The sequence below is a fragment of the Pezoporus flaviventris genome, unplaced genomic scaffold, assembly GCF_033815535.1.
Source record: "Pezoporus flaviventris isolate CSIRO_AGI_PZ_B2104156 unplaced genomic scaffold, CSIRO_AGI_Pfla_v1 ptg000242l, whole genome shotgun sequence".
Lineage (NCBI taxonomy): Eukaryota > Metazoa > Chordata > Aves > Psittaciformes > Psittacidae > Pezoporus > Pezoporus flaviventris.
In genome coordinates, this window is record NW_026892789.1 from 13,469 (window position 1) to 27,595 (window position 14,127).

A 14,127-nucleotide genomic window follows, 5' to 3' on the forward strand; every position below is an offset into this window, starting at 1 on the left:
TCTATGGGGTGCTGTGGGGCGCTATGGGGCGCTATGGGTTCTATGGGGCGCTGTGGGGCGCTATGGGGCGCTATGGGGCGCTGTGGGGCGCTATGGGTTCTATGGGGCGCTGTGGGGCGCTATGGGTTCTATGGGGCGCTGTGGGGCGCTATGGGTTCTATGGGGTGCTATGGGGCGCTATGGGGCGCTATGGGTTCTATGGGGTGCTGGGGGCGCTGTGTGGCGCTATGAGTTCTATGGGGTGCTATGGGGCGCTATGGGGCGCTATGGGTTCTATGGGGTGCTGGGGGGCGCTGTGTGGCGCTATGAGTTCTATGGGTGCTGTGGGGTGCTGTGGGGCGCTATGGGTTCTATGGGGTGCTGGCAGGCGCTGTGTGGCGCTATGAGTTCTATGGGGTGCTGTGGGGCGCTGTGGGGCACTATGGGTTCTATGGGGCGCTGTGGGGCGCTATGGGGCGCTATGGGGCGCTGTGGGGCGCTATGGGTTCTATGGGGCTCTGTGGGGGCCTATGGGGCGCTATGGGTTCTATGGGGTGCTGGCGGGCGTTGTGTGGCACTATGAGTTCTATGGGGTGCTGTGGGGTGCTGTGGGGCACTATGGGTTCTATGGGGCTCTGTGGGGCGCTATGGGGCGCTATGGGTTCTATGGGTGCTGGCGGGCGCTATGGGGCGCTATGGGTTCTATGGGGCTCTGTGGGGCGCTATGGGGCGCTATGGGTTCTATGGGGTGCTGGCGGGCGCTGTGTGGCGCTATGAGTTCTATGGGGTGCTGTGGGGTGCTGTGGGGCACTATGGGTTCTATGGGGCTCTGTGGGGCGCTATGGGGCACTATGGGGCACTGTGGGGCACTGTGGGGAGCTGTGCAGCGCTATGGGGCACTGTGGGTTCTATGGGGCGCTATGGGCGCTGTGGGGCGCTGTGGGGCACTATGGGTTCTATGGGGCTCTGTGGGGCGCTATGGGGCACTATGGGGCACTGTGGGCACTGTGGGGAGCTGTGCAGCGCTATGGGGCACTGTGGGTTCTATGGGGCGCTATGGGGCGCTGTGGGGCGCTGTGGGGCACTATGGGTTCTATGGGGCGCTATGGGGTGCTACTGGGCGCTATGGGCACTATGGGTTCTATGGGTCTCTATGGGTCCCAATGCCCCCCCATGTTCTCTCTGTCGCCCCCCAGAGGCCGTGGTCAGCAGTGGCCGAGTGGAGAAATCCCCCCATGAGCAGGAGATCAAGTTCTTCGCCAAGGTCAGACGGGGTCCCTATGGGTCTCTATGGGTCTCTATGGGTCTCTATGGGTCCCTATGGGTCTCTATGGGTCTCTATGGGTCCCTATGGGTCTCTATGGTCTCTATGGGTCCCTGTGGGTCTCTATGTGTCTCTATGGGTCCCTATGGGTCCCTATGGTCCCTATGGTCCCTGTGGGTCCCTATGGGTCCCTATGGGTCCCTGTGGGTCTCTATGGGTCCCTATGGTCCCTATGGTCCCTGTGGGTCCCTATGGGTCCCTATGGGTCTCTATGGGTCCCTGTGGGTCCCTATGGGTCTCTATGTGTCCTATGTGTCCCTATGTGTCCCTATGGGTCCCTATGGGTCCCCATGGGTCCCTTTGGGTCTCTATGGTCCCTATGGGTCCCTATGGGTCCCTGTGGGTCTCTATGGGTCCCTATGGTCCCTATGGTCCCTGTGGGTCCCTATGGGTCTCTATGTGTCCCTATGGGTCCCTGTGGGTCTCTATGTGTCCCTATGGGTCCCTATGGGTCTCTATGGGTCTCTATGTGTCCCTATGGGTCCCTATGGGTCTCTATGGGTCCCTATGGGTCCCCATGGGTCCCCTATGGGTCTCTATGGGTCCCTATGGTCCCTATGGGTCCCTGTGGGTCTCTATGGGTCCCTATGGGTCCCTGTGGGTCTCTATGGGTCCCCATGGGTCCCTATGGGTCCGGTGCCCCCGTGGCAGGTGCTGCTGCCCCTCATCAACCGTTACTTCCACAACCACTGTGGGTATTTCCTGAGCACCCCGGCCCTGGCGCTGGGCACCGGCGGCCACGCCTCCAACAAGGAGAAGGAGATGGTGACCAGGTGGGACCCACGGCGCCCCATAGCGCCCCACGGCGACCCATGGCGCCCCATAGCACCCATAGCACCCCATAGCGCCCCATAGCATCCATAGCATCCATAGCATCCATAGTGCCCCATAGCATCCATAGCATCCATAGCATCCATAGTGCCCCATAGCATCCATAGCATCCATAGCATCCATAGCGCTCCCATAGCATCCATAGCATCCATAGCATCCATAGTGCCCCATAGCATCCATAGCATCCATAGCATCCATAGTGCCCCATAGCATCCATAGCATCCATAGCATCCATAGTGCCCCATAGCATCCATAGCATCCATAGCATCCATAGCGCCCCATAGCATCCATAGCATCCATAGCATCCATAGCATTCATAGTGCCCTATAGCATCCATAGCATCCATAGTGCCCCATAGCATCCATAGCATCCATAGCATCCATAGCGCCCCATAGCATCCAGAGCATCCATAGCATCCATAGTGCCCCATAGCATCCATAGCATCCATAGCATTCATAGCGCCCCATAGCATCCATAGCATCCATAGCATTCATAGCGCCCCATAGCATCCATAGCATCCATAGTGCCCCATAGCATCCATAGCATCCATAGCGCCCCATAGCATCCATAGCATCCATAGCATCCATAGCACCCCATAGCATCCATAGTGCCCCCATAGCATCCATAGTGCCCCATAGCATCCATAGCGCCCCATAGCGCCCCATAGCATCCATAGTGCCCCACAGCATCCATAGTGCCCCATAGCATCCATAGCATCCATAGTGCCCCATAGCATCCATAGTGTCCCATAGCATCCATAGCATCCATAGCATCCATAGCATCCATAGTGCCCCATAGCATCCATAGCACCCCATAGCACCCCATAGCGCCCCTTAGCATCGATAGCACCCCATAGCATCCATAGCGCCCCATAGCACCCCTTAGCATCAATAGCACCCCATAGCATCCATAGCGCCCCATAGCACCCATAGCACCCCATAGTACCCCATAGCACCCATAGTACCCCATAGCATCCATAGCGCCCCATAGTGCCCCATAGCATCCATAGCGCCCCATAGCATGCATAGCACCCCATAATGCCCCATAGCACCCATAGCATCCATAGCACCCATAGCATCCATAGCACCTATAGCGCCCTTAGACCAAATAGTCCCCATAGCCCCCCATAGCCCCCCATAGCCCCCATAGCCCCCATACCCCCATAGCCCCCCATAGCCCCCATAGCCCCCATACCCCCATAGCCCCCCATAGCCCCCATACCCCCATAGCCCCCCATAACCCCCATAGCCCCCATAACCCCCATACCCCCCATAGCCCCCATAGCCCCCATAGCCCCCCATAACCCCCATAGCCCCCATAGCCCCCCATAACCCCCATAGCCCCCATAACCCCCATACCCCCCATAGCCCCCATAGCCCCCATAGCCCCCATAACCCCCATAGCCCCCATACCCCCCATAGCCCCCATAGCCCCCATAGCCCTCCATAACCGCCATAGCCCCCATAGCCCCCCATAACCCCCCATAGCCCCCATAGCCCCCCATAACCCCCATACCCCCCATAACCCCCATAGCCCCCATAGTCCCCATAGCCCCCATAGCCCCCCATAACCCCCATACCCCCCATAACCCCCATAACCCCCATAGCCCCCATAGTCCCCATAGCCCCCATAGCCCCCCATAACCCCCATACCCCCCATACCCCCATACCCCCCAGAGCCCCCATAACCCCCATAGCCCCATACCCCCATAGCCCCCCATAGCCCCATAGCCCCATAGCCCCCATAGCCCCCCCCCCGACCCACATCCTCGTCATTGTCCCCCCCTTACAGCCTCTTCTGCAAGCTGGCGGCCCTGGTCCGGCACCGCATCTCGCTGTTCGGTGAGGACTCTATGGGGCATCTATGGGGCGGGGGGGTCTCTATGGGTCTCTATGGGTCTCTATGGTCTCTATGGGATCTCTATGGATCTCTATGGGTCCCTATGGGGCTCTATGGGTCCCTATGGGGTCTCTGTGGGTGTCTGGGGGGTCTCTATGGGGTCTCTATGGGTCTCTATGGGATCTCTATGGGTCCCTATGGGGTCTCTATGGGTCTGTATGGGGCTCTATGGGGTCTCTATGGGTCTCTATGGGTCCCTATGGGGTCTCTATGGGGTCTGTATGGGGCTCTATGGGGTCTCTATGGGGTCTCTATGGGTCTCTATGGGGTCTGTATGGGGTCTCTATGGGGCTCTATGGGTCTCTATGGGGCTCTATGGGTCCTATGGGTCTCTATGGGCTCTATGGTGTCTCTATAGGTCTCTATGGGGTCTTCATGGGTCTCTATGGCTTTCTATGGGTCTCTATGGGGGTGTTGGGGGTCTCTATGGGGGTCTCCATGGGATTTCTATGGGGTCTCTATGGGGTTTTGGGGGTGTCTATGGGGTATCTATGGGGTCTCTATGGGGTCTCGATGGGGGTGTTGAGGGTCTCTATGGGTCCCTATGAGCTCCCTATGGTTTCTCTATGGGGTCCCTGTTGTTCCCTATGGGTCCCTATGGTCCCTATGTGTCCCTATGGGTCCCTATGGGTCCCTGTGGGTCCCTGTGGGTCGCTATGGTCTCTGTGGGTCGCTATGGGTCGCTATGGGTCGCTATGGGTCCCTATGGTCCCTATGGGTCGCTGTGGGTCACTATGGGTCCCTATGGGTGGCTATGGGGTGCTATGGGGCGCTATGGGTCCCTATGGGTCGCTATGGGTGGCTATGGGCTGCTATGGGTCTCTGTGGGTCGCTATGGGTCACTATGGGTCTCTGTGGGTGGCTATGGGTCGCTATGGGTTGCTATGGGTGGCTATGGGTCGCTATGGGTCACTATGGGTGGCTATGGGTCGCTATGGGTCACTATAGGTCGCTATTGGTCGCTATGGGTCACTATGGGTCTCTGTGGGTGGCTATGGGTGGCTATGGGTCGCTATGGGTCGCTATGGGTCGCTATGGGTCACTATGGGTCGCTATGGGTCGCTATGGGTCACTATGGGTCTCTGTGGGTGGCTATGGGTCGCTATGGGTCGCTATGGGTCACTATGGGTCGCTATGGGTCGCTATGGGTCACTATGGGTCGCTATGGGTCGCTATGGGTCACTATGGGTCGCTATGGGTCGCTATGGGTCACTATGGGTCGCTATGGGTCACTATGGGTCACTATGGGTCGCTATGGGCACTATGGGTCACTATGGGGTCGCTATGGGTCGCTATGGGTCGCTATGGGTCACTATGGGTCTCTGTGGGTGGCTATGGGTCACTGTGGCTCGCTATGGGTCTCTATGGGTCGCTGGCTCACGGTGCCTGCCCACAGGGACGGACGCTCCGGCCGTGGTGAACTGCCTGCACATCCTGGCGCGCTCCCTGGATGCCAGGTCCGGCCCCACGGCTGCCCCACGGCTGCCCCATGCCTGCCCCATGCCTGCCCCATGGCTGCCCCACGCCTGCCCCATGCCTGCCCCATGCCTGCCCCATGCCTGCCCCCACGCCTGCCCCATGGCTGCCCCACGCCTGCCCCATGGCTGCCCCACGGCTGCCCCATGGCTGCCCCACGCCTGCCCCACGCCTGCCCCACGGCTGCCCCATGGCCCCCATGCCTGCCCCACAGCTGCCCCATGGCTGCCCCACGGCCCCATGGCTGCCCCATGGCTGCCCCACGGCTGCTCCATGCCTGCCCCATGGCTGCCCCACAGCTGCCCCATGGCTGCCCCATGGCTGCCCCAGGGCTGCCCCATGGCTGCCCCACGCCTGCCCCACAGCTGCCCCATGGCTGCCCCACGGCCCCATGGCTGCCCCATGGCTGCCCCACGGCTGCTCCATGCCTGCCCCATGGCTGCCCCACAGCTGCCCCATGGCTGCCCCATGGCTGCCCCACGCCTGCCCCACAGCTGCCCCATGGCTGCCCCAGGGCTGCCCCATGGCTGCCCCACGCCTGCCCCACGGCTGCCCCATGGCCCCATGCCTGCCCCATGGCTGCCCCATGGCTGCCCCACGGCTGCCCCATGGCTGCCCCATGCCTGCCCCACGCCTGCCCCACGCCTGCCCATGGCCCCATGCCTGCCCCATGGCTGCCCCATGGCTGCCCACGGCTGCCCCATGGCTGCCCCACGGCGCCACGGCTGCCCCATGGCTGCCCCACGGCTGCCCCACGGCTGCTCCACGGCTGCCCCATGGCCCCACGGCTGCCCCACGGCTGCTCCACGGCTGCCCCATGGCCCCACAGCTGCCCCATGGCTGCCCCCCGGCTCCACAGCTGCCCCTTGCCTGCCCCACAGCTGCCCCATGTCCCTATGTTGGTCCCTATGTCCCTATGGCTGCCCCATGTCTCCATGTCCCCATTGCTGTCCATCCCCATTGATGTCTCATTGCTGCCCCACTGATGTCCCATTGCTGCCCCACTGATGTCCCACTGACATCCCATTGACGTCCCATTGATGTGCTCGTTCCCCATGTCCATCCCCATTGCTGCCCCACAGCTGCCCCACTGCTGCCCCATTGCTGTCCATCCCCATTGCTGTCCATCCCCATTGCTGTCCATCCCCATTGCTGCCCCACATCCGCCCCACAGGACCGTGATGAAGTCGGGCCTGGAGATCGTCAAGGCCGGGCTGCGCTCGTTCCCCATTGCTGCCCCATTGCTCCCCATTGCTCCCCATTGCTGCCCCACATCCGCCCCATTGCTGCCCCATTGCTGCCCCACAGGACCGTGATGAAGTCGGGCCCGGAGATCGTCAAGGCCGGGCTGCGCTCGTTCCCATGGCCATCCCCATTGCTCCCCATTGCTGCCCCACATCCGCCCCATTGCTGCCCCATTGCTGCCCCACAGGACCGTGATGAAGTCGGGCCCGGAGATCGTCAAGGCCGGGCTGCGATCGTTCCCCATGGCCATCCCCATTGCTCCCCATTGCTGCCCCACATCCGCCCCATTGCTGCCCCACATCCGCCCCACATCTGCCCCATTGCTGCCCCACAGGACCGTGATGAAGTCGGGCCCGGAGATCGTCAAGGCCGGGCTGCGCTCGTTCCCCATTGCTCCCCATTGCTCCCCATTGCTCCCCATTGCTCCCCATTGCTGCCCCACATCCGCCCCATTGCTGCCCCACAGGACCCGTGATGAAGTCGGGCCCGGAGATCGTCAAGGCCGGGCTGCGCTCGTTCCCCATGGCCATCCCCATTGCTCCCCATTGCTCCCCATTGCTCCCATTGCTCCCCATTGCTGCCCCACATCCGCCCCACATCTGCCCCACATCTGCCCCACAGGACCGTGATGAAGTCGGGCCCGGAGATCGTCAAGGCCGGGCTGCGCTCGTTCCCCATGGCCATCCCATTGCTCCCCATTGCTCCCCATTGCTGCCCCACATCCGCCCCATTGCTGCCCCACATCCCCCCACATCTGCCCCATTGCTGCCCCACAGGACCGTGATGAAGTCGGGCCCGGAGATCGTCAAGGCCGGGCTGCGCTCGTTCTTCGAGGGCGCTGCCGAGGACCTGGAGAAGCTGGGGGAGAGCCTGCGGCTGGGGCAGGTGCCGGGGGGGCGGCGCGGCCCCAAGGGTGTGGGGCAGAAGCTGAGCTACGCCACGGCCGCGCTCCTGCCCCTGCTCAGCTCCCTATGGCAGCACCTGGGGCAGCTGAGGGCGGGGGATGACGTCATCCGTGAGACATGGGGGGAGGGGTGGGGGGGGGGGAGGGGATATGGGGTGGGGGGTGGGGGGTATGGGGGGGATTGGGTATGGGGGGGATATGGGGGGGGGGGGTGGGGAGATATGGGGGGATATGGGGTGGGGGGCGGGGAGTGGGGGGGGTGGGGTGTGGGGGGGATATGGGGGGGATGTGGGGTGGGGGGTGGGGGGGATGTGGGGTGCGGGGAGCTCTGTGGGGGATATGGGGTGGGGGGTGGGGTAGGGGTGGGGAGGGATATGGGGGGGATATGGGGGATGTGGGGTGTGGGGGGGATATGGTGTGGGGGGTGGGGGGGATGTGGGGTGCGGGGAGCTCTGCGGGGGATATGGGGTGGGGGGTGGGGTAGGGGTGGGGAGGGATATGGGGGGAGGGGATATGGGGTGGGGGTCGGGGGGGTATGGGGGGGTTGGGGGGGTATGGGGGGGTTGGGGGGATATGGGGGGGATATGGGGTGGGGGGGATGTGGGGTGCTGGGAGCTCTGGGGGGGATATGGGGTGGGGGGTGGGGTAGGGGTGGGGAGGGATATGGGGTGGGAAGTGGGGGGGGTATGGGGGGGATATGGGGTGGGGGGATGTGGGGTGCTGGGAGCTCTGGGGGGGATATGGGGTGGGGGTGGGGGGTGGATGGGGGGAGGGGATATGGGGTGGGAAGTGGGGGGGGTATGGGGTGGGGGGTGGGGGGGATGTGGGGTGCGGGGAGCTCTGTGGGGGATATGGGGTGGGGGGGTGGGGTGGGGGTGGGGAGGGATATGGGGGAGGGGATATGGGGTAGGGGGTGGGGGGGTATGGGGGGGTGGGGGGGTGGTGGGGGATATGGGGGGGATATGGGGTGGGGGTGGGGGGGTGGGGGGATATGGGGGGATATGGGGTGGGGGGTGGATGGGGGAGGGGATATGGGGTGGGAAGTGGGGGGGATATGGGGGGGATATGGGGTGGGGGGGATGTGGGGTGCGGGGAGCTCTGTGGGGGATATGGGGTGGGGGGTGGGGTGGGGGTGGGGGGTGGGGGGGGTATGGGGGATGTGGGGTGTGGGGGGGATATGGTGTGGGGGGTGGGGGGGATGTGGGGTGCGGGGAGCTCTGTGGGGGATATGGGGTGGGGGGGTGGGGGGGTTATGGAGGGGGTGGGGTGTGGGGGGGATATGAGGGGGATATGGGGTGGGGGTCGGGGGGGTATGGGGGGGTTGGGGGGGATATGGGGGGGATATGGGGTGGGGGGGTGGATGGGGTGGGGGGTTGTGGGGGGATATGGGGTGGTGTGAGGTGGATGGGGTCTGGGGGGGGATATGGGGTGTATGGGGTGGATGGGGTATAGGGCTATGGGCTATGGGATGTATGGGCTATGGGGTATAGGGGCTATGGGGTATAGGGGCTATGGGGTATAGGGCTATGGGGCTATGGGGTATAGGGGCTATGGGGTATAGGGGCTATGGGGTATAGGGGCTATGGGGTATAGGGGCTATGGGGCTATGGGGTATAGGGGCTATGGGGCTATGGGGTATAGGGGCTATGGGGTATAGGGGCTATGGGGTATAGGGGCTATGGGGCTATGGGGTATAGGGGCTATGGGGCTATGGGGTATAGGGGCTATGGGGCTCGCAGGGGCCGTTCCTGCCCCCTAACGTGGCGGGTGCCCCTGCCCCACAGTGGATGACGTCCAGGTCTCCTGCTACCGCATCCTCAGCAGCATCTACTCCCTGGGTACCACCAAGAACCCCTACATGGAGAGGTGACCTCCCATCTATGGGGCTGCGCTATGGGGCTGGGGGGGGTGTGGGGCTGTGGGGGCTATGGGGGCTGTGGGGCTGTGGGGGGTGTGGGGGATATGGGAGTTGTGGGGGCTGTGGGTGCTATGGGTGCTATGGGTTCTATGGGTGCCATGGTTGCTATGGGTGCTATGGATGCCATGGGTTCTATGGGTGCTATGGGTGCTATGGGCACTATGGGTGCTAGGGGTGCTATGGGTGCTATGGGTGCTATGGATGCTATGGGTGCTATGGTTCTATGGATGCTATGGGTGCTATGGGTGCCATGGTCGCTATGGGTGCTATGGATGCTATGGGTTCTATGGGTGCTATGGGTGCTATGGGCACTATGGGTGCTAGGGGTGCTATGGATGCTATGGGTGCTATGGGTGCTATGGATGCTATGGGTGCTATGGGTGCTATGGGTTCTATGGATGCTATGGGTGCTATGGGTGCCATGGTCGCTATGGATGCTATGGATGCTATGGGTTCTATGGGTGCTATGGGTGCTATGGATGCTATGGGTGCTATGGGTGCTATGGGTTCTATGGGTGCCATGGTCGCTATGGGTGCTATGGGTGCTATGGATGCTATGGGTGCTATAGGTGCTACGGGTGCTATGGGTTCTATGGGCACTATGGGTGCTATGGGTGCTATGGGTTCCATGGGCTCTATGGGCACTATGGGTGCTATGGGCGCTATGGGTGCTATGGGTGCTATGGGTTCTATGGGCACTGTGGGTGCTATGGGTGCTATGGGTGCTATGGGTGCTATGGGTTCTATGGGCTCTATGGGCACTATGGGTGCTATGGGCGCTATGGGGGCTATGGGTGCTATGGGTTCTATGGCCTCTATGGGCACTATGGGTGCTATGGGCGCTATGGGTGCTATGGGTGCTATGGGTTCTATGGGCACTATGGGTGCTATGGGTTCTATGGCCTCTATGGGCACTATGGTTGCTATGGGCACTATGGGTGCTATGGGTGCTATGGGTTCTATGGGCACTGTGGGTGCTATGGGTGCTATGGGCACTATGGGCTCTATGGAATCTATGGTCTCTATGTTCTCTATGGGGCTCTATGCGCACTATGGGTTCTATGGGTGCTATGGGTTCTATGGGCTCTATGTTCTCTATGGACTCTATGGGTCTCTATGGGCTCTATGGGGCTCTATGGGTCTCTATGGGTCCCTATGTGTCTCTATGTGTCGCTATGGGTCCCTATGTGTCTCTATGTGTCTCTATGTGTCTCTATGTGTCTCTATGTGTCCCTATGTGTCTCTATGTGTCCCTATGTGTCTCTATGTGTCCCTATGTGTCTCTATGTGTCCCTATGTGTCTCTATGTGTCCCTATGTGTCCCTATGTGTCCCTATGGGTCTCTATGTGTCTCTATGTGTCTCTATGTGTCTCTATGTGTCTCTATGTGTCCCTATGTGTCTCTATGTGTCCCTATGTGTCCCTATGTGTCTCTATGTGTCTCTATGTGTCCCTATGTGTCTCTATGTGTCTCTATGTGTCCCTATGTGTCTCTATGTGTCTCTATGTGTCCCTATGTGTCTCTATGGGTCTCTATGTGTCTCTATGTGTCTCTATGTGTCTCTATGTGTCTCTATGTGTCCCTATGTGTCTCTATGTGTCTCTATGTGTCTCTATGTGTCCCTATGTGTCTCTATGTGTCTCTATGTGTCTCTATGTGTCTCTATGTGTCTCTATGTGTCCCTATGTGTCTCTATGTGTCTCTATGTGTCTCTATGTGTCTCTATGTGTCCCTATGTGTCTCTATGTGTCTCCTATGTGTCTCTATGTGTCTCTATGTGTCCCTATGTGTCTCTATGTGTCTCTATGGGTCTCTATGTGTCTCTATGTGTCTCTATGTGTCTCTATGTGTCTCTATGTGTCCCTATGTGTCTCTATGTGTCCCTATGTGTCTCTATGTGTCCCTATGTGTCCCTATGTGTCTCTATGTGTCTCTATGTGTCTCTATGTGTTCCATGTGTGCCCCGGAGCCCCGTTGCCGTGGGGCGCTGTGGGTCTGAGCCCCGTGGGTCCCGCAGGCAGCGGCCGGCGCTGGGGGAGTGCCTGGCTCGGCTGGCGGCCGCCATGCCCGTGGCCTTCCTGGAGCCCCACCTCAACCACCTCAACCCCTGCTCCGTCTACAGCACCAAGTCCGCCCGCGAGCGCGCCGGTCAGCACCTGCCCCACACCTGCCCCACACCTGACCCACACCTGACCCACACCTGCCCCACACCTGCCCCACACCTGACCCACACCTGACCCACACCTGACCCACACCTGCCCCACACCTGCCCCACACCTGCCCCACACCTGACCCACACCTGCCCCACACCTGCCCCACACCTGACCCACACCTGACCCACACCTGCCCCACACCTGCCCCACACCTGCCCCACACCTGCCCCACACCTGCCCCACACCTGCCCCACACCTGACCCACACCTGCCCCACACCTGCCCCACACCTGCCCCACACCTGACCCACACCTGCCCCACACCTGACCCACACCTGACCCACACCTGACCCACACCTGACCCACACCTGCCCCACACCTGCCCCACACCTGCCCCACACCTGCCCCACACCTGACCCACACCTGCCCCACACCTGACCCACACCTGCCCCACACCTGCCCCACACCTGCCCCACACCTGACCCACACCTGCCCCACACCTGCCCCACACCTGACCCACACCTGACCCACACCTGCCCCACACCTGCCCCACACCTGCCCCACACCTGCCCCACACCTGACCCACACCTGACCCACACCTGCCCCACACCTGCCCCACACCTGACCCACACCTGACCCACACCTGCCCCACACCTGCCCCACACCTGACCCACACCTGACCCACACCTGACCCACACCTGCCCCACACCTGACCCACACCTGCCCCACACCTGACCCACACCTGCCCCACACCTGACCCACACCTGACCCACACCTGACCCACACCTGACCCACACCTGACCCACACCTGACCCACACCTGCCCCACAGCGCCTGCCCCACACCTGACCCACATCCATCCCCATGGCTCCCCCACATCCATCCCCATGGCTGCCCAACAGCGCCTGCCCCACACCTGACCCACACCTGCCCCACAGCGCCTGCCCCACACCTGACCCACATCCATCCCCATGGCTCCCCCACATCCATCCCCATGGCTGCCCAACAGCGCCTGCCCCACACCTGACCCACACCTGACCCACACCTGACCCACACCTGACCCACATCCATCCCCATGGCTCCCCCACATCCATCCCCATGCCTGCCCCACAGCACCAAGTCCGCCCGCGAGCACTGCCGGTCAGCGCCTGCCCCACACCTGACCCACACCTGCCCCACACCTGACCCACTCCTGCCCCACAGCGCCTGCCCCACACCTGACCCACACCTGACCCACACCTGACCCACTCCTGCCCCACAGCGCCTGCCCCACACCTGCCCCACACCTGACCCACACCTGCCCCACACCTGCCCCACACCTGACCCACATCCATCCCCACACCTGCCCCACACCTGCCCCACACCTGACCCACACCTGCCCCACACCTGACCCACACCTGACCCACACCTGCCCCACACCTGCCCCACACCTGACCCACACCTGACCCACACCTGACCCACCACCTGACCCACACCTGACCCACATCCATCCCCATGGCTCCCCCACATCCATCCCCATGGCTGCCCAACAGTGCCTGCCCCACACCTGCCCCACACCTGCCCCACACCTGACCCACACCTGACCCACACCTGACCCACACCTGCCCCACACCTGACCCACACCTGCCCCACACCTGCCCCACACCTGACCCACACCTGACCCACACCTGACCCACACCTGGCCCACTCCTGCCCCACACCTGACCCACACCTGACCCACACCTGCCCCACACCTGCCCCACACCTGCCCCACACCTGACCCACAGCGCCTGCCCCACACCTGACCCACACCTGACCCACACCTGCCCCACACCTGACCCACACCTGCCCCACACCTGCCCCACACCTGCCCCACTCCTGCCCCACACCTGACCCACACCTGACCCACATCCATCCCCATGGCTCCCCCACATCCATCCCCATGGCTGCCCAACAGCGCCTGCCCCACACCTGCCCCACACCTGCCCCACTCCTGCCCCACATCCATCCCCATGCCTGCCCCACATCCATCCCCACGCCTGCCCCACAGCGCCTGCCCCACACCTGCCCCACATCCATCCCATGCCTGCCCCACAGCACCTGCCCCACACCTGCCCTACACCTGCCCCACACCTGCCCCACTCCTGCCCCACAGCACCTGCCCCACACCTGCCCCACATCCATCCCCATGCCTGCCCCACATCTGTCCCTGCGGCTGCCCCACATCCATCCCCAGCGGCTGCCCCTTCATCATTGGGTACCCCCCATCACCATTGGGTGCTCGCTTCATCATTGGCTTCCCCCTTCCCCATTGGCTTCCCCCTTCCCCATTGGCTTCCCCCTTCATCGTTGAGTTCCCCCTTCCCCATTGGCTTCCCCCTTCCTATTGGCTTCCCCCTTCCCCATTGGCTTCCCCTTCCC

General features: G+C 62.3%; 1 protein-coding gene across 1 annotated transcript in view; it reads left to right on the top strand.

Moving 5' to 3' along the window:
- The window catches only part of LOC133263056 (ryanodine receptor 1-like), a gene marked incomplete at its 3' end in the record, with an annotated part of 44,600 nt that overhangs the window by 1,895 nt on the left and 28,578 nt on the right, over positions 1–14,127 (top strand). Inside the window, exons 3-9 of the mRNA XM_061442683.1 lie at positions 1,176–1,243; positions 1,955–2,076; positions 3,926–3,975; positions 5,430–5,490; positions 7,531–7,769; positions 9,443–9,524; positions 11,595–11,725. Of these exons, the coding sequence (XP_061298667.1) occupies positions 1,176–1,243; positions 1,955–2,076; positions 3,926–3,975; positions 5,430–5,490; positions 7,531–7,769; positions 9,443–9,524; positions 11,595–11,725 (753 nt within the window). The remainder of the gene's footprint in view (positions 1–1,175; positions 1,244–1,954; positions 2,077–3,925; positions 3,976–5,429; positions 5,491–7,530; positions 7,770–9,442; positions 9,525–11,594; positions 11,726–14,127) is intronic.